Source organism: Mercenaria mercenaria, chromosome 10, assembly GCF_021730395.1.
Source record: "Mercenaria mercenaria strain notata chromosome 10, MADL_Memer_1, whole genome shotgun sequence".
Taxonomy (NCBI): domain Eukaryota; kingdom Metazoa; phylum Mollusca; class Bivalvia; order Venerida; family Veneridae; genus Mercenaria; species Mercenaria mercenaria.
In genome coordinates, this window is record NC_069370.1 from 5,640,350 (window position 1) to 5,667,589 (window position 27,240).

The window sequence follows — 27,240 nt, forward strand, 5'->3', positions numbered from 1 at the left end:
AGTCTAATAAGAATGTCTCCGGCAATGGTCTAAGTATGTTTGTTTTTTCTGCAAACTGCAGTTAGTGTTTGAATTAACAAGGTAACCCTTCAGTTTCTTTTGTAATCGAGGGGTTAACATAGGCTACATATACCTAGGCACAGTGAAGTGGTCTAAGTAGGTTTTCAGTAAATTGTATTCAGTTTTTCAAGTAACCAGGTAACCGTTCAAACGGTTCTATTGAGTTACTACAAGCCATATATGATACCTTTGCACTGTGAAATGCACAGATAGTTGATATATTTAGTCAAACTTAATATATATTTGATGAGGATTTCCTAAATTTAAATAATTTTCTTCACATAAAACTATTCTAGCAAAAGATAAGTACAGTACAATCGTTACTTGAGTTATTGACCTTTGAATTGCATGAATGCTAATAGTAATGATTATGGAGAGAAAGAGTCAGGTATATCTATTAAAAATGCACAGATCTTACTTTGGTCACCAGTAATTTATCATGTTTATTGTACAATTTGTATATTTTCAGTTGGCTTTGATACAGACAAACACAATAATAGACAAGCTGAAGGAGCTGAAACCAGATCATGATTTTGAAATAAGTGAGTAAAATACAAGTACATTGTACATGTGATAGGATAGTTCATGAATAGGATTTACATTATGTATATATATAACAGTTTAGTAATTGATTGTTTCCTTTTTGTGGTAAAGCAAGAACAAGATGAGAAAAGCTGCAATCTTAGGACAGTGGTTACGGATGCTGACTTTGAATCTCTTGCCCCTGAGCACATTCAGTTCTAAATGTTGCCTTGGGCTAAGAATTCTTTCAATCAGCCAGCCAGTGGTTCTGCTAAGATGCCTGTACTAATACAAGAAAGGACATCTGGTGTCTACCTTCAGCATCAAAAGCTGGAAAATTGCTGTATGACCTAAACTTATGTCACAGTGAAATTAAATAAATGTTTATTATGTTAATGAAGGTATTCAAACATCTCTCTCAACTGTAGCTTTAAGGTAATTATAGCATAATTAAGTGGGTTCAGTCTCACTATTTTAAATCCATTTTCTTGTATTTATTTAGTTACCATGGCAACTACTGGTGACAAGATTTTGGATTCTGCTTTGTCAAAGGTAAAATTTTGAGTTATTAACAGTACTGAAGTTTTAAATGTCTTGGGCTCTAACTGAACTATTCTGCTAGACGTATAAGCATTTCTGGTCCACGCGTGTATAAACAAAGGAGTGTGACAACCTACCAGTTTTATCACATTTGATCTGAATTTTACAAAAAAAACGTATTAGAATCAAAATAATTTTTACAGTAAAGATTTTAAGTTTTATCCAATATATAATTATGTTGTGATCTCACTTTTAAAACAAGAATGCTTTGTTTGCTATTGAACAACTGAAGTAATTTCTTACTCAGTATTATACCTGCTAGAAACAGAAAATTGACATGTATCTCAACCGGTATCAGTATGACTATAAACCTTGCTTACTTTCGCCAGATTGGAGCAAAAGATCTGTTCACAAGAGAGCTAGAGTTGGCATTGGAAAAAGGGGAGGTTGATTTCGTTGTCCATTCTCTGAAAGATCTACCTACAAGAATTGCAGAAAACTTAGTTATTGGTTGTGTATATAAGTATGTATGCAATAGAATATTTTAGTTTTTCTCTTTTTTTTTTTTTTCCACATATATCATATAAATTATTCCAAAATTTTTTTTTCTGAATGACCATGTAAATGTAATTAATGGCAAATATTTAATGCCATAGTTTCCCAGGATTGTAAGCTCTTTTATCTATGACTTGTTTTTTTACTTTTAAAATGAATGTAGTAAAAATTCCTTTCTACCTTACCAAAATACATAAAGTCATTTTGTGTAAAAAAAAAAAAGAGCACTTAGATATCTATGTGTGAAACTGACACCAATGTAACAGATTATTAGATTTGCTATAAATTGTTTCTTTAAGTTGCGATATTTATTATCATGTAATTTATATCACATTATCAACACCATAACTGCAAAACCTCTCTTTACTCTGTTATAGCAACGATGAAGCCTTTGGAACTAAAGTTCATAGAAATAGTTTTGAATTGTGTGTTTCACATTATTAATTTTTTGTGATATTTATTATCATATAATTTAAATAACATTATCAACACCATAACTGCAAAACCGCTCTTTACTCTGTTAAAGCAACGATGAATTTTGCGAATTTGAAATTTTGAGTATGTTCGCAAGGTTAAGTATTTGCAAATGTAAAAAAGGTATCCTACTTGAATTTGAATTATACTAATGGAGTAATGGTGAATATTTACGCGAGGATTAATTTTCACAGTATGTAAGGCCTCACGATTATAGTGAAATTTAAACCCTCGTGAAAATTTCCGCTTTTACAGTATATGACTTCAATACACATAAGGAGATTTTGATTTTACTGAACTGAATGCAATTTTTAGCTCGACTATTCATAGAATAGTGAGCTATTGCACTCGCCCATGCGTCGGCGTCGGCATCTGCGTCCGCGTCCGCGTCCCGATTTTGGTTAAGGTTTTGTATGTAAGCTGGTATCTCAGTAACCACTTGTGGGAATGGATTGAAACTTCACACACTTATTCACTGTGACAAACTGACTTACATTGCACAGGTTCCATAACTCTATTTTGCTTTTTTACAAAATTATGCCCCTTTTTCGACTTAGAAATTTTTGGTTAAGGTTTTGTATGTAAGCTGGTAACTCAGTAACCACTTGTGGGAATGGATTGAAACTTCACACACTTATTCACTGTGATGAACTGATCTACATTGCACAGGTTCCATAACTCTATTTTGCTTTTTTACAAAATTATGCCCCTTTTTCGACTTAGAAATTTTTGGTTAAGGTTTTGTATGTAAGCTGGTATCTCAGTACTTACTAATGGGAATGGATTGAAACTCCACATACTTGTTCACTATCATGATCTGACATGCACTAAGCAAGTCCCATAACTCTACTCTCTTTTTTTTCAAAATTATGCCCCTTTTTCGACTTAGCAGTTTTTGGTTAAATTTTTGTATGTAATCTGATATCTCAGTATCCACTAATTGGAATGGATTGAAACTTCACACACTTGTTCACTGTCATGATCTAACATGCACTGTGAAGGTCCCATAACTCTACTTGGCATTTTTACAAAATTATGCCCCTTTGACTTAGCAGTTTTTTGTTAAGTTTTTGTATGTAAGCTGGTATCTCAGTATCCACAAATTGGAAAGGATTGAAACTTCACACACTTGTTCACTGTCATGATATGACATGCAGTACAGAGGTTCAATACCTCTACTTTGCATTTTACAAAGTTATGCCCAGGGTTTTCCCGGACGCAGGTTTTCTGCGTCCCTGACGCGCTTTGACTGCTTTGGACTCGCATTTTGTAGTGCCTCTGCGTCCACTGGACCCGCAAAATCGGTCACGAAACTCCTTTGCACTGAAGCTTCCTTTGCGCAGATACCCATGTAAAATGCGCAGTTTTTTTACCACCGGGACCATCCCCGAATCGTGGGTGCTCATTATACACAGGTATAGACGATTTTCCAACTTCAAAACAAGTTTTGTTATCGATGTTCGCCATTTTGGTAAAGGGAAACTACTCTCCGCGCTAACTGACGCCGCTAAAATCTAAGATTGCCGTTACGTTCCGTAAAAGATCGAATGGTTTATTTTTCTATTAAACAAAATTAATTTCATATAAATTTAAAGTATTTTGATGAAAAAATATTAATAAATCACAAAAATTATGATACTAATTAAGGATCGAGTATTATCTTTAACTAAGATCAAACTGTGAACAACATAATTGACACGAGTTGACACTTAATTGCCGGTAATTACTGGCTATTTGATCATAACAAAAAGACTGTCACACCTTTTGTTATCAGTCTGGATTGAGAAGCTCATGCCATTTTGAAAGATACCATTCCGAAATACTGAATCAGCTGCTATCTAAATTAAAAAGATACAAGTTCATTCGGTTTTAGGATAAATTTTTTTTAGTAATAATGTCCATTTTCAAGATCAATAATTTGTGGACCCCCAAAAATTATTAGGGACCCTTAAATTAGCAGCCATGGGAGTCCATGGACTCCCAAATAAAAAACCCGAGGGAAAACCCTGTTATGCCCCTTTTTCAACTTTTGTATTCATTCAATTGACAAGGCTGTTGAATAGTCGAGCGTTGCTGTCCTCCGACAGCTCTTGTTTTTCTGGCAGTTTAAGAAATTGCGGTTCCTATTCATTTGCTTGTTTAGTAGTTTTTGATATGTTAAAACAACAATACTGTTTCTTTTCATGTGCTTAAACCCTTAACTGCAAACTCAAAGTGTAAACCCTATAAGTGCACCTTCTTGTAAGACTTAAACAGATGTAGTTTTTGCCTATTTGACACAGTGGAAGTAATACGATTGGCTGCTGAGACATTGACTAGACAGAAATGAGCAGGAAATTTTGCAGATATTGTTTTTTTAGCTCACCTGTCACAAAGTGACAAGGTGAGCTTTTGTGATCGCGTGGTGTCCGTCGTCCGTGCGTCCGTAAACTTTTGCTTGTGACCACTCTAGAGGTCACATTTTTCATGGGATCTTTATGAAAGTTGGTCAGAATGTTCATCTTGATGATATCTAGGTCAAGTTCGAAACTGGGTCACGTGCCATCAAAAACTAGGTCAGTAGGTCTAAAAATAGAAAAACCTTGTGACCTCTCTAGAGGCCATATATTTCACAAGATCTTCATGAAAATTGGTCAGAACGTTCACCTTGATGATATCTAGGTCAAGTTCGAAACTGGGTCACGTGCCATCAAAAACTAGGTCAGTAGGTCTAAAAATAGAAAAACCTTGTGACCTCTCTAGAGGCCATATATTTCACAAGATCTTCATGAAAATTGGTCAGAACGTTCACCTTGATGATATCTAGGTCAAGTTCGAAACTGGGTCACGTGCCATCAAAAACTAGGTCAGTAGGTCTAAAAATAGAAAAACCTTGTGACCTCTCTAGAGGTCATATATTTCACAAGATCTTCATGAAAATTGGTCAGAATGTTCACCTTGATGATATCTAGGTCAAGTTTGAAACTGGGTCACGTGGCATCAAAAACTAGGTCAGTAGGTCTAAAAATAGAAAAACCTTGTGACCTCTCTAGAGGCCATATATTTCACAAGATCTTCATGAAAAATGGTCAGAACGTTCACCTTGATGATATCTAGGTCAGGTTCGAAACTGGATCACGTGCCTTCAAAAACTAGGTCAGTAGGTCTAAAAATAGAAAAACCTTGTGACCTCTCTAGAGGCCATATATTTCACAAGATCTTCATGAAAATTGGTCAGAACGTTCACCTTGATGATATTTAGGTCAAGTTCGAAACTTGGTCACGTGCCTTAAAAAACTAGGTCAGTAGGTCAAATAATAGAAAAACCTTGTGACCTCTCTAAAGGCCATGTTTTTCATGGGATCTGTATGAAAGTTGGTCTGAATGTTCGTCTTGATGATATCTAGGTCAAGTTCGAAACTGGGTCACGTGCGGTTAAAAACTAGGTCAGTAGGTCTAAAAATAGAAAAACCTTGTGACCTCTCTAGAGGCCATATATTTCATGAGATCTTCATGAAAATTGGTCAGAATGTTCACCTTGATGATATCTAGGTCAAGTTCGAAAGTGGATCACATGCCTTCAAAAACTAGGTCAGTAGGTCAAATAACAGAAAAACCTTGTGACCTCTCTAGAGGCCATATTTTTCATGGGATCTGTATGAAAGTTGGTCTGAATGTTCATCTTGATGATATCTAGGTCAAGTTCGAAAGTGGGTCACGTGCCGTCAAAAACTAGGTCAGTAGGTCAAATAATAGAAAAACCTTGTGACCTCTCTAAAGGCCATATTTTTCATGGGATCTGTATGAAAGTTGGTCTGAATGTTCATCTTGATGATATCTAGGTCAAGTTTGAAACAGGGTCATGTGCGGTCAAAAACTAGGTCAGTAGGTCTAAAAATAGAAAAACCTTGTGACCTCTCTAGAGGCCATACTTTTGAATGGATCTCCATAAAAATTGGTCAGAATGTTCACCTTGATGATATCTAGGTCAAATTTGAAACTGGGTCACATGCCGTAAAAAACTAGGTCAGTAGGTCAAATAATAAAAAAACCTTGTGACCTCTCTAGAGGCCATACTTTTCATGGGATCGGTATGAAAATTGGTCTGAATGTTCATCTTGATGATATCTAGTCAGATTTGAAACTGGGTCAACTGCGGTCAAAAACTAGGTCAGTAGGTCTAAAATTATTAAAATCTTTTGACCTCTCTAGAGGCCATATTTTTCAATGGATCTTCATGAAAATTGATCTGAATGTTCACCTTGATGATATCTAGGTCAATTTCGAAACTGGGTCACGTGCGATCAAAAGCTAGGCCAGTAGGTATAAAAATAGAAAAACCTTGTGACCTCTCTAGAGGCCATATTTTTCATGAGATTTTCATGAAAATTAGTGAGAATGTTCACCTTGAAGTTCAAAACAGGGTCACGTACCTTCGAAAACTGGATCAATAGGTCAAATAATAGAAAAACCTTGTGACCTCTCTAGAGACCATATTTTTCAATGGATCTTCATGAAAATTGGTCAGAATTTTTATCTTGATAATATCTAGGTAAAGTTCAAAACTGGGTCACATGAGCTCAAAAACTAGGTCACTATGTCAGATAATAGAAAAATCGACGTCATACTCAAAACTGGGTCATGTGGGAAGAGGTGAGCGATTCAGGACCATCATGGTCCTCTTGTTTTAAAAACTGCTTTGAGGCAAAACTGCAGTTATGGGGTTTTGGATTGACACCATTGACAAATTTGGTAACTAAGGGTTACTTTTATTTCTAGGCGGGACAGTGAATTTGATGCCGTAGTAATGCACCCAAAACACAAAGGAAAGAAACTAGCGGATCTTCCTGATAGCAGGTATAACAACAGTTTGTATATTCTTTTCAAAAATCATATGTTTTTGCTGACTTAAAATTTAATGTAAATAGCTCATTTGTTTTGTACAGAGAAACTACGTTCTTAAATACGTTAGTTAAGTAAACTGACTGACTATAATTATTGAAATTTAAGCAACATTACCAAAACCTGCAGCTGTATTGTTTACAAGCATAGACCGCAGAATAAGGTACTCGGGGCATCTGCTTTGATAAAAAAAAATTTTGGCTTTATTTGAAATTTTGTATCAAATCTAGAGGATATGGAATTAAGAGTTTCATCTCAGTGTATGGTATTATATTTAGATTTTGTTTGATTTTTATATTTCCCAGTTTGTCATATATTTCAGTGTTATTGGAACAAGTTCTCTGAGAAGAGCTGCACAACTCCAGCGAAAATTTCCAACCTTCAAATTCGAAAGCATTGTATCCTTCCTGAAAAGTAAAAGATAATTATTCTCTAGCAATTGTTATGTTACAGCATAGAAAGATGAATTAATCTCCAGCAGCTATTATGTTAGAGTCCAGAAAGACAAAATGCTCTAGAAAGTTTCATAGATTACTAGATTTGTACCAGTATTAAGCATGAGATTTGAAGTTGAGATATTGCATGACCAAGTTTCATATTACTGTAAATATCTATATGATTCTCAGTGCAAAGCTGTTAATAAATAATCTGTTAATTCATACTCATTTACACTCAAAATGATATGGTTTTGTTCTTTAGCCTGAAAAAAAAAAACAACATGAAAATAAATTATTTTACTTGACAGGGCCCTTTGAAATGATACGAGAAAAGATGTCACACATTCGATGTGAAATTTATAGAAAAATATTGACATTTAGGATTCCACTGCACTTTTAACATAGTTTTGAAATAAGAACGTACAGTCAACCTTTGTTAACTTGAATTCGGATAATTCATACACGACCCTTCTCTCGAACTTGTTGTCAGGTCCTGGAAAATCCCTGTATAATGAATTTTGTTCGATAACTCGAATAACCGATCACTCAAACAAATTTTGCTGGTCCCGTAGAGTTCGAGTTAACAAAGTTTGACTGTAATATCACATTACTGGTATTGCACAACATTTGAATTTTAAAGCTGACATTAAAAAAATGTTCAATTATAATTTCAAAAAAATGATAAGCCTTAACATATAATAAGCGAGGAAATCTGAACACTAGATTCAAGAAGTTAGATGATGACACTAAATATGACGCAATAGTGCTGGCAGAGGCAGGTCTTCGTAGAATGGGATGGGATGACAGGGTAGCACAGGTAAATTATAGGAATAATTTGATCAATATTGTCATAATACCACCAATTACAAAGCATAAAGCGGCTATATTAGACTCGTGCATGTCTATCCGTCCGTTCATAATTCATGTCCATTCTGTGCAATGTGAACGACTTTGACTTTGGAGATTTTCATAAAACCAGCATTAGTTGTTAACCTCGTCAAAACCATGTTAAGAGTGAACAACCCAGGTCACTTGGTCCAAGGTCAAGGTCACACTTGGAGATCAAAAGTAAATAGCTGACCTTTATGTCTGCTTCCTGTCTTCTTAAGCAAGTGGAAGATTTTTGTAAAAATAGTATAAAAAAAATTACTTCATCAAGGTCAGAGACATGCAGAGCACATAATCTAGGATCAAAATGAATATCTCACATGAAGGTCAAAGGTCAAATAGCTCAACTTGTGTCTTCTCCATATCTTCTTAATCACTAAAAGGATTATCAACAGTTGCTAACCTCATCAAGATGACCTGTAGAGTTCACAACCCAGGTCTCAAGGTTCAAGGTCAGGGTCATTTTTAAAGGTCAGAAGTCAAGATGATAACATTTTACTCTTTGTATTGATCACCTTGTGATAGCTCTAGTTTTCACTTGAATTAAACAGCTTGCAATTAGAGCTGTTTGCAGGTTAGCTAAAATATCAGATAAACCTATGCAGACTTGACAGTTACAAGGTTACACATCAGCTTATGGTGGCTACTGCCTCAGTTGGGCTGTTTTTCTGAAATTTTTTAGAGGCATGAACATTTACTAAGGTAGGAGAATATATATATATGATGTGCCATTTAGATCTGTCAAATAGTGTAATGATATTACTGATATATGTTGCCACACTGGACTTGTGAACTCAAAGTACATGTATGTTACTCATACATTGAGAACAGAAGAAATAGAAACTCATACAGGAATTTTTGGTCTACAAATGTGGCATTATCTAAGAATTTCTTCTGTTTCTGTGATTCTAAGACTGAAACATTTGGGTATATTCTGTATTTTTTGCAGGTGTTGGATCCGTCAGAGTGTATGTATGCTGTGAGTCAAGGTGCGATGGCCGTGGAATGCCGGACAGGTGATGAGAAAACACTGTCCTTATTATCTGCCATTCATGACCAGGACACTGCTGTCAGTTGTATAGCAGAACGTGCCTTCTTAAAACAGCTTGTAAGTTATTCTCAATCTTACCTTTTATGGGCCTGGTGTCGAAGAAGTGTTTAAACTGTTCATCTGTCTGTTTAAATTATATAGATCAACATATGTACATATTGTTGGGAGTTTCGTGCTGATCATGTATTTTCTTCGGTTATACTGTTTTTTCTGGACCTTATAGTACCAACCCCGAGTCCAGCCCCATAAAGAAAAAAATTATTAAGTAACCAACAAAATCTTTGTTTATCCCAAAAAGTGATTCGTCATAGAATGAAATTATTGTTTGGAGATCAGATGCGAAAGAATTATAGCACGAGGGCACAGCCCAAGTGAAATGATAATACGCATCTAATGAAGAAACAATGATTTTATTCGAGAGAAAATCATTGTTTGATATATTTTGTTACGATTCGAACATGACATCATGGATTATTATCTATATCCTTGAGGATGGCCGGCAGATATTTTCCTGTTTTATGTGGTTTCCAATTCCAGGTAGCAGCTCAGACGTTTGACCCTATGACGTAATAATTGTGAATTTGTTGCATAATAACATACAGTTTCAGCATTTTTAGCTCACCTGAGCACAAAGTGACAAGGTGAGCTTTTGTGATCGCGCGGTGTCCGTCGTCCGTCCGTCCGTGCGTCCGTCCGTGCGTCCGTCCGTAAACTTTTGCTTGTGACCACTCTAGAGGTCACATTTTTCATGGGATCTTTATGAAAGTTGGTCAGAATGTTCATCTTGATGATATCTAGGTCAAGTTCGAAACTGGGTCACGTGCCGTCAAAAACTAGGTCAGTAGGTCTAAAAATAGAAAAACCTTGTGACCTCTCTAGAGGCCATAATTTTCAATGGATCTTCATGAAAATTGGTCAGAATGTTCACCTTGATGATATCTAGGTCAGGTTCGAAACTGGGTCACGTTCGGTCAAAAACTAGGTCAGTAGGTCTAAAAATAGAAAAACCTTGTGACCTCTCTAGAGGCCATATATTTCACAAGATCTTCATGAAAGTTGGTCAGAACGTTCACCTTGATGATATCTAGGTCAAGTTCGAAACTGGGTTACGTGCCTTCAAAAACTAGGTCAGTAGGTCAAATAATAGAAAAACCTTGTGACCTCTCTAAAGGCCATATTTTTCATGGGATCTGTATGAAAGTTGGTCTGAATGTTCATCTTGATGATTTCTAGGTCAAGTTCGAAACTGGGTCACGTGCCATCAAAAACTAGGTCAGTAGGTCTAAAAATAGAAAAACCTTGTGACCTTTCTAGAGGCCATATATTTCACAAGATCTTCATGAAAATTGGTCAGAACGTTCACCTTGATGATATCTAGGTCAAGTTCGAAACTGGGTCACGTGCCATCAAAAACTAGGTCAGTAGGTCTAAAAATAGAAAAACCTTGTGACCTTTCTAGAGGCCATATATTTCACAAGATCTTCATGAAAATTGGTCAGAACGTTCACCTTGATGATATCTAGGTCAAGTTCGAAACTGGGTCACGTGCCACCAAAAACTAGGTCAGTAGGTCAAATAATAGAAAAACCTTGTGACCTCTCTAAAGGCCATAATTTTCATGGGATCTGTGTGAAAGTTGGTCTGAATGGTCATCCTGATGATATCTAGGTCAAGTTCGAAACTGGGTCACATGCGGTCAAAAACTAGGTCAGTAGGTCTAAAAATAGAAAAACCTTGTGACCTCTCTAGAGGCCATATATTTCATGAAATCTTCATGAAAATTTGTCATTATGTTCACCTTGATGATATCTAAGTGAAGTTCGAAAGTGGGTCACGTGCCATCAAAAACTAGGTCAGCAGGTCAAATAATAGAGAAACCTTGTGACCTAACTAGAGGCCATATTTTCCATGGGATCTGTATGAAAGTTGGTCTGAATGTTCATCTTGATGATATCTAGGTCAAATTTGAAAGTGGGTCACGTGCCGTCAAAAACTAGGTCAGTAGGTCTAAAAATAGAAAAAACTTGTGACCTCTCTAAAGGCCATATTTTTCAATGGATCTTCATGAAAGTTGGTCTGAATTTTCATCTTGATGATATCTAGGTCAAATTCGAAACAGGGTCATGTGCGGTCAAAAACTAGGTCAGTAGGTCTAAAAATAGAAAAACCTTGTGACCTCTCTAGAGGCCATATATGTGAATGTATATTCATAAAAATTGGTCAGAATGTTCACCTTGATGATATCCAAGTCAAGTTCGAAAGTGGGTCACGTGCCTTCAAAAAGTAGGTCAGTAGGTCAAATAATGAAAAAACGTTGTGACCTCTCTAAAGGCCATATTTTTCATGGGATCTGTATGAAAGTTGGTCTGAATGTTTATCTTGATGATATCTAGGTCAAGTTTGAAACTGGGTCAACTGCGATCAAAAACTAGGTCAGTAGGTCTTGAAATAGAAAAACCTTGTGACCTCTCTAGAGGCCATACCCTTGAATGGATCTTCATGAAAATTGGTCCGAATGTTCACCTTGATGATATCTAGGTCAAGTTTGAAACTGGGTCACGTGCCTTAAAAAACTAGGTCAGTAGGTCAAATAATAGAAAAACCTTGTGACCTCTCTAGAGACCATATTTTTCAATGGATCTTCATGAAAATTGGTCAGAATTTTTATCTTTATAATATCTAGGTCAAGTTCAAAACTGGGTCACATGAGCTCAAAAACTAGGTCACTATGTCAAATAATAGAAAAAACGACGTCATACTCAAAACTGGATCATGTGGGAAGAGGTGAGCGATTCAGGACCATCATGGTCCTCTTGTTAGCTCACCTGAGCAGGAAGTGCTCAAAGGTGAGCTTTTGTGATCGCCCTGTGTCCATCGTCTGTCCGTCCGTCGTCAACAGTTTGACTGTTAACACTGTAGAGGTCACATTTTTGGCACAATCTTAATGAAACTTGGTCAGAATGTTACCCTCAATAAAATCTTAGACAAGTTCGATATTGGGTCATCTGGGATCAAAAACTAGGTCACCAGGTCAAATCAAAGGAAAAGCTTGTTAACACTCTAGAGGTCACAATTTTGGCCCAATCTTAATGAAACTTGGTCAGAATGTTACCCTCAATAAAATCTTGGATGAATTTGACATTGGGTCATCTGGGGTCAAAAACTAGGTCACCAGGTCAAATCAAAGGAAAAGCTTGTTAACACTCTAGAGGTCACATTTTTGGCCCAATCTTAATGAAACTTGGTCAGAATGTTACCCTTAATAAAATCTTGGACCAGTTCGATATTGGGTTATCAGGGATCAAAAACTAGGTCACCAGGTCAGATCAAAGGAAAAGCTTGTTAACAGTCTAGAGGCCATATTTATGATTGTATCTTCATGAAACTAAGTCAGAATGTTAAACTTGATGATCTTTAGGACAAGTTCGAATCTGGGTCATGTCAGGTCAAAAACTAGGTCACCAGGTCAAATCAAAGGAAAAGCTTGTTAACACTCTAGAGGTCACAATTTTGGCCCAATCTTAATGAAACTTGGTCAGAATGTTACCCTCAATAAAATCTTGGACGATTTTGATATTGGGTCATCTGGGGTCAAAAACTAGGTCACCAGGTCAAATCAAAGGAAAAGCTTGTTAACACTCTAGAGGTCACATTTTTGGCCCAATCTTAATGAAACTTGGTCAGAATGTTACCCTTAATAAAATCTTGGACGAGTTCGATATTGGGTTATCTGGGATCAAAAACTAGGTCACCAGGTCAAATCAAAGGAAAAGCTTGTTAACACTGTAGAGGCAGCATTTATGACTGTTTTTTCATGAAACTCGGTCAGAATGTTAACATTGATGATCTTAAGGTCCAGTTTGAATCTGGGTCATGTAGGATCAAAAACTAGGTCACCCGGTCAAATCAAAGGAATTTATGACCATATCTTAATGAAACTTGGTCAAAGTGTTAATCTTGATGACCTATAGCTCAAGTTTAAATTTGGGTTAGGTGGGGACAAAAACTAGGTCACCAGGTCAGATCAAAGGAAAAGCTTGTTAACACTCTAGAGGCCATATTTATGATTGTATCTTCATGAAACTTAGTCAGAATGTTAAACTTGATGATCTTTAGGACAAGTTCGAATCTGGGTCATGTCAGGTCAAAAACTAGGTCACGGGGTCAAATCAAAGGAATAGCTAGTTAACACTTTAGAGGCCACATTTATGACCATATCTTAATGAAACTTGGTCAGAATGTTAATCTTGATGATCTTTAGGTCAATAGATCAGTTCAGCCATACAGGGCCTTCATGGCCCTCTTGTTTGTTTAATTGAGAAAAAAATCGGATGGTGTTAGAATGTGTTAGAAATAACAGGACTAACCCTTACCATGCTGGACATGATTGATTCTGCCTTTGTGACCAGCGTAGATCATGATCAGCCTGCACATCAGTGCAGTCTGATCAAGATCTGCCCTGTTCGCTATTCAGCCAGTATCTATTTGGTAAGCACCCATTTTAACAGTCAATGGTACTTTCCAAATTGGAAGATGGACAAGTTCATTATGGAAATACAAGCATTTACTGCTGCATCACTGCATCATAGATGTAATTATATTTTTAGTTAGACATGAAACAATGAATAGAGAATTACTAAGTTTTTGTTTTTGTTTTATTGTAGGAAGGCGGCTGTAGTGTTCCTGTTTGTGTTCATTCAACTCTTACAGACTCACAGGTAAGTTTTCTTACTTGATTAACCTTTAGCCTGCTGGTGGCAAGTGATTCTGCCTTTGCGACCAGTGCAGACCAAGATCAGCCTGCACATCCATGCAGGCTGATCATGGTCTACACTGTTCGCTATTCAGTCGTTAAATTTTAACCACCCCTTCAAATGATAAATGGTATTACCCAGATTGAACGATGGACCAGTCCACTATAGAAATTTAGCATGGTAAGGGTTAAGTAAAAGATATGGTTAATCTCCGATTTACAAAAGTGCATCAGTTCTTCTACCAGCGAGGCATGCTCCATTGGAGCATAAGTTTACTTTTTAGCTCACCAGAGCCAAAGGCTCAGGGTGATCTATTAGGATCACTCACTGTCAGGCGTCCATTGTCCGTCGTCAGTAAACTTTTACTTTAAACAACATCTCATAAACCGCTAGGCCAATTTCATCCAAACTTCACAGGAATGTTCCTTGGGTGAAGCTCTACAATAATTGTTCAAAGAATTAAATTCCATGCAGAACTCTGGTTGCCATGGCAACCGAAAGGAAAAACTTTAAAAATCTTCTTCTCAAAAACCAGAATCCCTAGAGCTTAGATATTTGGTGTGAAGCATTGCCTAGTGGACCTCTACCAAATTTGTTCAAATCGTGACCTCGGGGTCAAAATTGACCCCGCCCCAGGGGGGTCACTTGATTTTACATAGGAAAATCTTTAAAAATCTTCTTCCCAAAAACCAGAAGCCCTAGAGCTTAGATATTTGATACGTAGCATTGCCTAGTGGACCTCTACTAAAGTTATTCAAATCATGACCCAGGGGTCAAAATTGACCCCGCCCCAGGGGTCACTTGATTTTACATAGGAAAATCTTAAAAAATCTTCTTCTCAAAAACCAGAAGCCCTAGAGCTTAGATATTTGACACGTAGCATTGCTTAGTGGACCTCTACTAAAGTTATTCAAATCATGACCCCGGGGTCAAAATTGACCCCGCCTCAGGGGTCACTTGATTTTGCATAGATTTCTAAAGGAAAATCTTCAAAAAAATTTAAAAAATAAACCAGACGGCCTAGTCTTAGATATTTGACATGTAGCATTGCCTAGTGGACCTCTACAAAATTTGTTCAAATCATGACCCCCGTGGTCAAAATTGACCCCGCCCAAAGGGTCACTTGATTTTACATAGGAAAATCTTAAAAAAAAATTCTAAAAATAAACCAGAAGGCCTAGAGCTTAGATATTTCACATGTAGCATTGCCTAGTGGACCTGTACCAAATTTTTTTCAAATCATGACCCCTGGGGTCCAATTGACCCCGCCCCATGGGGTTACTTGATTGTACATAGAAAAATCTTCAAAATTCTCTAAAAACAAACCAGAAGGCCTAGAGTTCAGATATTTGATATGTAGCATTGCCTAGTGGACCTTTACAAACTTTGTTCAAACATGACCCCCGGGGTCAAAATTGACCCAGCCCCAGGGGTCACTTGATTTTACATAGGAAAATCTTCAAAAACTTTCTAAAAATAAACTAGAAGGCCTAGATCTTAGATATTTGACATGTAGCATTGCCTAGTAGACTCCTACAAAATGTGTTCAAATCATGACCTATGGGGTCCAATTGACCCCGCCCCATGGGGTTACTTGATTGTACATAGAAAAATCTTCAAAATTCTCTAAAAACAAACCAGAAGGCCTAGAGTTCAGATATTTGATATGTAGCATTGCCTAGTGGACCTCTACAAACTTTATTCAAATCTTGACCCCCGGGGTAAAATTGGCCCCGCCCCAGGGGTCACTTGATTTTACATATGGAAAATCTTCAAAAATTTTCTAAAAATAAACCAGACGACCTAGAGCTTAGATATTTCACTTGTAGCATTGCCTAGTGGATCTCTACAAACTTTGTTTAAATCATGACCCCCGGGATCAAAATGACCCCGCCCCATGGGGTTACTTGATTGTACATAGAAAAATCTTCAAAATTTTCTAAAAACAAACCAGAAGGCCTAGAGCTTAGATATTTGACATGTAGCATTGCCTAGTGGACCTCTACAAAATTTGTTCAAATCTTGACCCCCAGGGTCAAACTGACCCAGCCCCAGGGGTTACTTAATTGTACATAGGGAAAACTTAAATTTTCTAAAAATAAACCAGAAGGCCTAGGTCTTAGATATTTGATATGTAACATTGCCCAGTAGACTTCTATAAACATTATTCAAATCATGACCCCCGGGATAAAATAGGCCCCGCCCCAGGGGTTACTTGGTTGTACATCGGAAAATCTTTCAAAAAATTTCTAAAAATCATCAGTTTGACATTTGAAACATGTAGCTCATATTTCTCTGGTGAGCGATCCAGGGTCATCATTACCCTCTTGTTCCTGTTTGTATTATCTTCGTGCGCAGCACATTTAAACAAAGCAATGTTGGCCTTTAATGTTTAGATAGATTAACAGTTTTGTTTAAATCATTTCTTGTAGATTACCTTGAAAGGTGGAGTGTTCAGTATAGATGGTACCAAGTGTGTGATTGATTCCATAACCAGAGACCTTCCAGGGGAACCAGCTAAGAAAAAGGTAGGTGTTTTTACATATCAGTCTCATGTCTAACATCTTAAATCGAAAAATCAATTTTATTTGACATTGATTATGAACTTAGTTATTTTCAAAATACAAAATCAAAATGATTATAACCCTACAAATGAAATTTAGGATGAGGTATACTGCCTGGAGCCGCTGTATTTGTTGGTCTATCTGTCTGTGCACCTGTGATAACTCTTGAAAGATGTATGTATGCCAAAAAAAACTCTGTGTCAATGATCAGCATGACATAATGATGTGTTGTATGCAAGAATCATAACTCTTCTTCTTTTATGAGTTAGCTCCCTTTTTTTAATGTTCTTGTCCAGGGCATAACTCTAAATTTACTATAGAGAATATACGCAAATTGCACACACTGATAGAGGACATTTAGAGGAAGTGCATTGTACCTGGATCATATTCTTACCATTTTACTTTTTGAATTGCCTCCCTTTATTGAATGTCCATCTCGATTTCATGTCCAGTCTGTAACTTTGTTGTTCATTGATGGATTTGACCAAACATTCACCAGATATTACATATCAGTTACCACTTCCATTCAAATGAAGCAGTGTGGGGAGGCATGCACTTTTTCAAAAGAAGTCTCTTGTTTAAATATCGATTTTTTTTTTACATATTTCAGATGATTTTCTGTCAGCCAAAGCAATAAAAACTTATATATAGTGCATTAAAATTAAAATGACAGAGATTTAATTATAGTGTCTTATACTGTGTATCCTAGTAACTGAAATTTGCATTGTTTTTATTTCAAATATATAAAAACACGTATTTTCAGCAAGCTACAAATGGCATCACCTTCTCATCAATCGTACATGGTGATATTGACCTGTCACTGTGTGAGACAGCAGAGGTTGTTGGGATTGACCTTGCCAACCGTCTCCTAGCAACAGAAGCAGCAACTATACTCAAAGAAGCAAAAGAGCAGACGGCAAAGGCTGTTATAGAGGAACAGGCAAGAAAAGAAAGAGAGGCAGCACAAAAGCAAAAATAAAGGAGACTTGTGCCATAATGAAATTTAGCCAATCAAAATTACCATATTCTAGGTTATGAAATTTAGTTTAGAGTCTTGTTTGAAAATCTGATTGGTTGTTTCTGAGTTTGAAATTTGCCAGTGGCACTGATGCGTTCTGTCAGGATTCTAAACTTTAAGTCTTAGTTTTATTATGCACCCTTTGAAGAAGAGGGCTTTATTGTTTTGCTCGTTGTTGGTCAGTCTGTTGACCATTTGGTTTCCAGTCATTAACTAGAGAATGCATGGTCTAAGAATGGTCAAAGTCATACGATGATTGCCTGTGGTCAATAGATGATGCCTACAGTTTTAAGGGTCAGTAGGCCAACGGTCAAGGCAACAGTGACCTTGAGATGGAAAATGGTTTCCACTCAGTAACTGAAGAACGCTTTAAGTTTCAGTCTTCAAACTTCATAGGATTATTGCCTGTAGTCAGTATATGGCCCTTATTTTTTTGGGGTTTATAAGTTTAAAGGTCAAGTTCACTGTAACCTTGAGACTGAAAACAGTTTCTGCTCACAACAACTAAAGAATGCTCTGATCTATAAAGTTGTTAAACTTCATAGGATTTTTGCTTGAGGTCAGTAGATGAACAAAATTATTTTGGGGATACTGACCTTGACACTGAAAATGGTCTCTGCTCATTAATTAAAGAATATTTTGGTTGACAGATGTAAAAGTTTCATAGGATTATTGCCTGTGGTCAGTGAATGACCTTGTAGAGGATTCAGTAGGTCAAAGATCAAGGTCCCAGTATACAAAACTACATAATATCCACCTTCTTCTTAATGGCCATCATGAGGGGCAGGTGTGTTTTACAGACAGCTTCTGTTGCCTTAGATTCAAATGACACTAAAGTTGATATCACAGAGATTGTAATATATTTATGATATTTAAGATCTTAACCTCAGTAGAAATAAAAATCTGTAGTTTATTTAGCCAGTATATAAAACATGACATGCTAAGACATGATCAGAGGGCTGAAATACAGATCATTAAACTTCATTTATAAAACATTCCACAAACCAGCCAAAAGCGCATTATTTCATAGTTTGTCCCGTATAAATGATCTTGTCAATAATTAAATATGAAAGTTACATTTCTTTCCAATACAGCTTTATTTTTGTACTTCACTTGAACTTTGTGTGGTTGTGGTGCTGACCTTCAACTTTATGTAAATATGCTTATTATAGTTATTGAGTAAATTGTATATATTTATTCATTCTGTTTAGAAGAATATAAATTTCTAGACAGTGCTTATAGCTCCATGAGGCTTTCAATTTTATGTTGAAACAAATAAAACAACTATCCAAATAGATGACATACATGAGCCGTGCCATGAGAAAACCAACATAGTGGGTTTGCGACCAGCATGGATCCAGACCAGCCTGGGCATCCGCGCAGTCTGGTCAGGATCCATGCTGTTCGCTAACAGTTTCTCCAATTCCAGTAGGCTTTAAAAGCGAACAGCATGGAGCCTGACCAGACTGCGCGGATGCGCAGGCTGGTCTGGATCCATGCTGGTCGCAAACCCTCTATGTTGGTTTTCTCATGGCACGGCTCAGTTGTATAACTGTTAACATTGTTATATTTAATTACATAGTTAGAAAATCAATGCTTTCAATACTACACATGTAATTATACTGTTAGATCCATAAAGGGAGGTAATTGTAAACAGTGCATTCAACAGTATTTTCTACCATGTCAGTCAATATTCAAACCTTTGGCAAATACATGAGAAAACAATCATTGAAAATATGATTGAACAAGAAATAGACATTTGATGTTTATAACAAAAATGTGTCAGCAATGTTATTAAAAAGGCATTATGAGCCTTTAAACCCCAGCTATAGTTTGCAGTTTGTAAGACAAGTATGAATTGTATACCTTTTTACCCTATTTTTATCTGAGGTACATGGCATTGCTTGAGTAAAGAAAGTTGATAGGTAACTTATTATTGATCAGTCTTTGGAGTTTTCTTGTTGGTTTTGAGTGTTCAGTCATTTTCTCAGAATGTTAAAGTAAATGGCATATGATGAAAATGATGGCAAAATATTTCTGAAAGTTTATGTTTTATATTGAAACTTTTTGTATATTTTATGATAAATTGTTGTTTTTTATGCATTTTAAAGCCAGATTTTTCAAGAATTTTGATTATTTACTTTTAAGATGAAACTGTGTATTTCCCAATATTTTATGCCAAATACAGTGAAACCACAGCAGAATCAAAGTTCTTTAAATTTCTTATAGTTTAGAGGGATTTTGAATAGATATACAAAACAAGTTGGCATTAATTATAGAGTAAGGAAACTGTGATATCTGGATAATTCAGCAGGCTAGGTTTTCTGACAGTCAAATCTTTTATGTGCATAAGTTGCTCAGTTTTCAGTTTATAAGTAAACTTCTGCATTTATATCAAGTTTTCTGACATAAATGAACTGGTTTGAACATGTACCGGTAGTTTTTGGCAGCTTTTTGCATTGGCATTGAAGGGGTGGGGGGGGAAATAGTGCCAGAAGTTTAGGTAGGTTTAAAGAGGTAGCAAATGTTGATGGGTTCTGATGTACCACACTGCATTTATGATAAATGATGTATAATTTATAATGTAATATAAGTTGGTGTGCTCGATTGTATGCACCACTTTGCCTTGTTTGTTACACAGTGGACTGTCCAGAACATGTGACCAGTGCACCACTACAGACTTGAGAATAAAGCCCATATATATCCTGTACTGAACACAAAATACAGAGGTTTTAGGCTGCAGCTTTTACATACAATTTGTTTCTCAGTCTTTATTTATTACTTTAGTACAAACAGTAATGTTTGTAACTGCAAAATTATTCAGTTAAGGCTTTCCAGAACTAAAATGACAGTGCAGTCCTTCCCAGAATGCTCTGTGAGGTTTGGATGGAACTATTTAGCATGTCCCGCAGGTGTACCGAATTGGTGCATGTGCAACTCTGATGACTACCGTAAAGCGTTTGAATTGGAAATAAAAAGTGGGAATAAGTGTAACAGAGCAATTTAGCATGTACAGTCAAGTCTGCCTAATTTTAAAATGTAAAATTGCATTTTGTATTTATGAGAAGTACAGCAAGTGTTTTTATGCCCCCGAAGGGAGGCATATAGTTTTTGAACCGTCTGTCTGTCTGTCGGTCTGTCGGTCTGTCCGCAATTTTCGTGTCCGGTCCATATCTTTGTCATCGATGGATGGATTTTCAAATAACTTGGCATGAATGTGTACCACAGTAAGACGATGTGCAGTGCGCAAGACCCAGGTCCGTAGCTCAAAGGTCAAGATCACACTTAGACGTTAAAGGATAGTGCATTGATGGGCGTGTCCGGTCGATATCTTTGACATCGATGGATGGATTTTCAAATAACTTGGCATGAATGTGTACCACAGTAAGATGACGTGCAGTGCGCAAGACCCAGGTCCGTAGCTCAAAGGTCAAGGTCACACTTAGACTTTAAAGGATAGTGCATTGATGGGCGTGTCCGGTCCATATCTTTGTCATCGATGGATGGATTTTCAAATAACTTGGCATGAATGTGTACCACAGTAAGACGATGTGTTGCGCGCAAGACCCAGCTCCGTAGGTCAAAGGTCAAGGTCACACTTAGACGTTAAAGATCATTTTTCATGATAGTGCATTGATGGGCATGTCCGGTCCATATCTTTGTCATTCATGCATGGATTTTAAAATAACTATGCATGAATGTGTGACACAGTAAGACGATGTGTTGCGCGCAAGACCCAGCTCCGTAGGTCAAAGGTCCTAAACTCGAACATCGGCCATAACTATTCATTCAAAGTGCCATCGGGGGCATGTGTCATCCTACGGAGACAGCTCTTGTTCTAGAATAAAACATTTGTATCTGGTATGCTGAATTGTGGTGCTATAGTTTTTCTTGGACGTAGAATGTAATACTTAGTTTGACATGAAAGTCTCATTTAATATAATATGTAATGAAGTTTAAATGTTTAAAAATGCATTTAGAGGTTTTCCTCAGATAAAATACAGCTGTAATAATCTACCCTAGATCTGTCCTTACAACAAGCATGCGTTATGTTCAGATTTCAAACATGTAAGATCATTAATGGTCAACATATATTTACTTTTTTTTTTTACAAAGAAAATCCTTTTTAACGGTTAATTAAGAAATAATATATCTCATCCAGTGATTTGTCGTTGAATAAATCATTGTTCGGAGTTCAGATGTGAAGGAATTATATCACGAGGGCGCAGCTGAACGACGAAAAATGATTTATTCAAGAGCAAATCACTAAATGAGATATATTATTTCGATTCTAACACGTTACCAAGGATTTTTAAGTACATCCTTGACGTCATTTATTAAATATTTGCCCGTTTTCAATTGGTTTCTTTTCCAGCGCACCGCTTTGCCATTTGACGCTATGAGGTAATAATTGTGATGTCAGAACAGTGATTTGTTGTAAAATAATTCACTGTTTTCAGCCTTCTTTGTTTTATAGGAAAATGAATCGGATCGTGTTAGAATTGTTGATAATTCAAGAGTTTAATTTGTGAATTTCTAAATTGTCTTTGAATCCTTTTTTATTGGGAACTTTCATATACTTAAACACTTTTAAGAATTTTTGCCCAATTTTGTAATAGTGTATTCTTCCATTTGTCATTTAGTTAAGCTCGCCACCATTTGTAGAAATACAGGCATTATTTATTCAACTTTCAGCATTTACATCAAAACAACAGGGATTTTCATTTCCATTACCATTATCTACATCAGATTACTAAGAATTTCAGTTGCGTTTATGCATTATAACATCAAATAAACAGGGATTTTCATTACCATAACAACACTTAATTACATATACATTACAACATCAAATTCCCAACAGCACTTAATTACATTCATCAACTTCAAATTCCTAGGAATTTTCTTTCCATACATACTTTAACATTGAATTCCTAGGACTTTTCTTTCCATACATACTTTAACATTGAATTCCTAGGACTTTTCTTTCCATACATACTTTAACATTGAATTCCTAGGAATTTTCTTTCCATACATACTTCAATATTGAATTCCTAGGAATGTTCATTACCATACAATTCTTCATCACATTCATTGACGTCAAATTGCCAGGAACTTTCATGACCATAACAACATTTAATTACGTATATTAACATCAGATTACTAGAAGTTTTCGTATCCATTACACATTAATATCACGTACTCAGACATCTATTTGAGCCGCACCATGAGAAAACCAACATAGTGCATTTGCAACCAGCATGGATCCAGACCAGCCTGAGCATCCACACAGTCTGGTCAGGATCCATGCTGTTTGCTTTCAAAGCCTATTACAATTAGAGAAACTGTTAGCAAACAGCATGGATCCTGACCAGACTGCGTGGATGCGCAGGCTGGTCTGGATCCATGCTGGTCGCAAATGCACTATGTTGGTTTTTCACATGGTGGGCTCGTGTATTTATGTTTTTTGTGGGGTTGGGGGTGAGGGTTAAAGTTCCAACTGCCTAATTGTGTTTGCTAGTGTTTTTTTCAATGAGCATGTCTTCTATTTTAAAAATTTTCATGATATAATTTTCAGCATTGTAATTTTCTTTTTTAAATGTTAACTTTTAATAGTGGCTGCTGTGACAAGAACAATGTTGTTACAGAATTAGATAATTAGGATGGCAGGCAAGTCTTTCCTTAGCTTCTTGGTATCCTTAGACAAATTTTATATATTCTTATATATTGTTGATATAGTTGTTGAAATATTCTAACATTCCATTCTATCTGTTTTATCGGAATGAAAATTAATGATTTCCAAGTTTTACTTGCATTTTATTTGTACATACATGCTTCAAACATATTCTCCATTCCCTGTTGCTATTTTAATCAAACTTGTAACATTGTTTTATTGTTATCTGTGTGCCAATTTCCATTTATGTATGGATTTTTGTGTTTTAAGTGAAACCTGTCTGATCCTTCTTTTGAATTCACATTTCAGACTGTTGTTTAAATGTGTTATTTTTGTGGGTTTTTTTACAAGAAGAAACAAACCAGAACATTAAGCAATACCAACCTGTCCTTGTTATTGGACATAGAAGTTACAATCACAGCTGTGCGGAAGCAATAGAGTTTTGAGACCAGTATGGATCCAGATCAGCCTGCAAATCCTTGCAGTTGAATCTGGATCCATGCTATTTGCTTTTCAGTTACTGACAAGTGCTGAAAATGAAATGTATGGATCATGTACATGTATACTGATCTTGATCCGGGCTGGTCACAAAGCCCTCGCAGCAACGCTTATACATGTATAGTGCTTTTAGTTTATACTAATTTGTTTAAGCTAGATTGTGGGACCTCCGTGGCCGAGTGGTTAAGGTCGCTGACTTCAAATACTTGCCCTTCATCGATTTGGGTTCAAGCCTCACTCGGGGCATTGAATTCTTGAGAGGAAGCCATCCAACTGGCTTACGAAAGGTCGGTGGTTTTACCCAGGTGCCCGCTTGTGATGAAATAATGCACGGAGGGGCACCTGGGATCTTCCTCCACCATCAAAGCTGGAAAGTCGCCATATGACCTAGAATTTTGTCGGTGTGACATTAAACCCAACAAAATAAATAAATAAATAATTTATAAACCGACATAGACTTAAAAGTGTATTACGTCTGTGTCTATATCAGTGTAAAGTGCCATAAATCAGAAGTAAATATGTAGTACGGGTAATGATAGTTGGATGTAGAAACTATATAATCAGTGCACGATCATTTTGCTACTGTTTTTCCCAACGTCTTTAATCCTTAACTTACATTTGTTCTGTGTAGATAGGTGAGGGGTATGTTCTACTTGGCAATTTGATAAAAGACATTGTATCTGAAATCCTTCATCCTCCACCTCTGAATCATGATGGGAAGTTGGCAGTTACTTGCGGAGAACAGGTTAGTACTGGTACAGAATCCAGGAATACTGGCAAGGTTAACTGCCCGTCATTACATAATCAAAATATTGTCACCCAAAACATAGGAATCATGACAGTAATATATAATTACCAAAATTCATTGCAGTTTCTTGTTGTTTCATTACGTTAATAATTTTAGGACAAGGCATCTTTTTAAAATGAAATATTATAATGCAACATTTGTTACCATATTACAAGTATAATCAAAATTAGTAAAAATATGTTCATTATTAGATTTTGTATTTTTTCTGGAAACTGTTTAAAACGTGTTATGAATGATATTTCCATGTTTTAACAAATTCTAATATCATATTTATTTCATTATGCATTTTATGTCCCCGCTTCATTTTTGAAAATTCATGAATATGCAAAACAGTATTTTAAAAACATGTACAGTGCGTAGGGAAGTTTTCTTAGTAACTAATTAAAACAAGTTTGTATGTTTGTTTGCTTTATTAGTGTAATGTTTGTCATCATACATTGAAATATATTGCAAGTAGCTTTTCCTATGCAAAAATTGTGTATGCTATTTATATAAAAAAAAATCCAATGTTGTTTATGTTACAAGACAGGCAAGGTTAGTACACTTGACTTGTCAGTTTGTTAATCAGAGAAGTTTTATGTGAATTGGAAATAAATATATATCTGCAAGTCCATTGTCTATTCTTTTGCGACTTTTTCAACATTTTTAACTTGACTTTACAACTTATATTGAGAGTTGTTTTCTGATCCAGGCATTGGCGTCTGCACCTTGGTTGAAGTTTTGACATACTTCCGCTTTTATTACTTGATAGATTTGCATCAAACTTAAAATTTTAATTTTGCATCATTGCCCATATGATATGGCACAACGGTCGTAACTCCCACCCTAATATTCCATGAGTTATGCCCCGTTTTTACTAAGAATTTCAGGTTATACTTACACTATATCTGTTTTGATTGAAACCTAAAATAGTTACTCCATCTAGTGACACAAGGTCCATTTCTTACACCATTGTTTTATGAATTTATATGTGCTTATAAAACATTGTCAGAATGTCTTTATGAAATCCGAGGTCAAAAACTAGGTCAAATCATAGAAATCGCTCTAAAGGACACATTTTCGATTTGATCATCTTTAATCTTTGTAAGAGTGTTTGCCTGATTAAAATCTAGGTGGAGTTTAAAACTAGGTTAAATGAGGTAAGAAACTAGGTCACTAGGTCAAATCGGGGAAATACCTTGTTAACACTCTAAAGACCACTTTTTCGGTTTGATCTTTTTAAAACTTTCAAATGTTTTGTACATTGAAATCTAGGTCAAGTTCAAAGGTCAAAATTAGGTCGCTACGTCAAATCATGAAAACATATTTTTAACACTGAAATGGCCACATTTTCTACCTGATCTTCACGAGCCTTGGTTGGAATAATTGTCTGTTTAAAATCTAGGATAAAGTTGTAACTTCGGAAAGAATTAGGGCATTACATCAAATCAAAGAGAAACTTTTTCAACTTTATGTCGGATTGTTTTTCTGTATGGAATCTAGGTCAATGTTTGTCTCTATGAAATCTAGGCCAAATTAGATACCAGGTTATCGAGAGTAAGATTAAGGTCAGACGAGCGAAACAAGAGTATTCATGTTATTCAAGATCCTCACAAAATATAGCCGGTTGGGCTTCCGCGAAGTGCATTTGCGACCAGTATGGATCCAGACCAGCCTGCGCATCCGCGCAGTCTGGCCAGGATCCATGCTGTTCGCTTTCAAACCCTATTGCAATTAGAGAAGCCGTTAGCGAACAGCATGGATCCTGACCAGACTGCGCGGATGCGCAGGCTGGTCTGGATCCATGTTGGTCGCAAATGCACTATGTTGGTTTTCTCACGGTGCGGCTCAAATAAACATTTCACAGCTTCAAACGATCTTTGAAAAGCCACAAGAATATTCCAATCCATGATGTCTAGAATTTAGAAACTAACGAAAAAAATAACGGTATGAGGGAAGAAAATGACAAAAGAAGCAAAACAACATCGTTGTGCTTTGTTGAAAAATAGCATGTAATTAATATTTTCTTGTAAATCTACACCTCGATCCGTGTTCTTACAAATTTTTATGATGTTCACTCCTTTTATGGAAACACAACTTTTGTGTAAATTTTTGTGACTTTTAAAATTGAGGGCGACTGTAAAATGAATACCATTATATCTTTGCGTGATTCGATATTGTTGAAAATTTGCTATCTTGTAAACAACATATTGATCTAATATACATTAAAATCCTGTTCTATGAATAACATGTTGACCTATTAAAGGTATTTTAAGACATTGACAAAAAAGCAAATGGCGGGCAAGTTTGCTGTTTTTGAATAACTATGGTAACAATATAATGTCAACACCTGTAGTTTAACATGCAGTTAAACACACGTTTATTGAATATTAAGATTTTCTCAAAATTGCATTCACTGGTTATATAATGTTGTCCGTTCCTTTCATATGTGCGCCATGTACATGTGATGTTGAACATGTGTATGATCATAGAATGTAAGAGTATAATTGTGCTTTTCAACAGACTTAATGCCATTTTCA

General features: G+C 36.2%; 1 protein-coding gene across 1 annotated transcript; it reads left to right on the forward strand.

Annotated features, from left to right (window-relative positions):
• The first annotated feature begins 484 nt into the window (after nucleotides 1–484).
• Nucleotides 485–25,337, forward strand: LOC123559954 (porphobilinogen deaminase-like). Its single transcript, XM_053552198.1, has 10 exons — nucleotides 485–602; nucleotides 1,085–1,134; nucleotides 1,512–1,645; nucleotides 6,910–6,987; nucleotides 7,355–7,430; nucleotides 8,173–8,286; nucleotides 9,307–9,465; nucleotides 14,073–14,126; nucleotides 16,595–16,690; nucleotides 17,490–25,337. Exons 1-10 carry the CDS (start codon nucleotides 500–502, stop codon nucleotides 17,703–17,705), a joined length of 1,080 nt encoding a protein of 359 aa, XP_053408173.1. The 5' UTR covers nucleotides 485–499; the 3' UTR covers nucleotides 17,706–25,337.
• The last annotated feature ends 1,903 nt before the right edge of the window (nucleotides 25,338–27,240 follow it).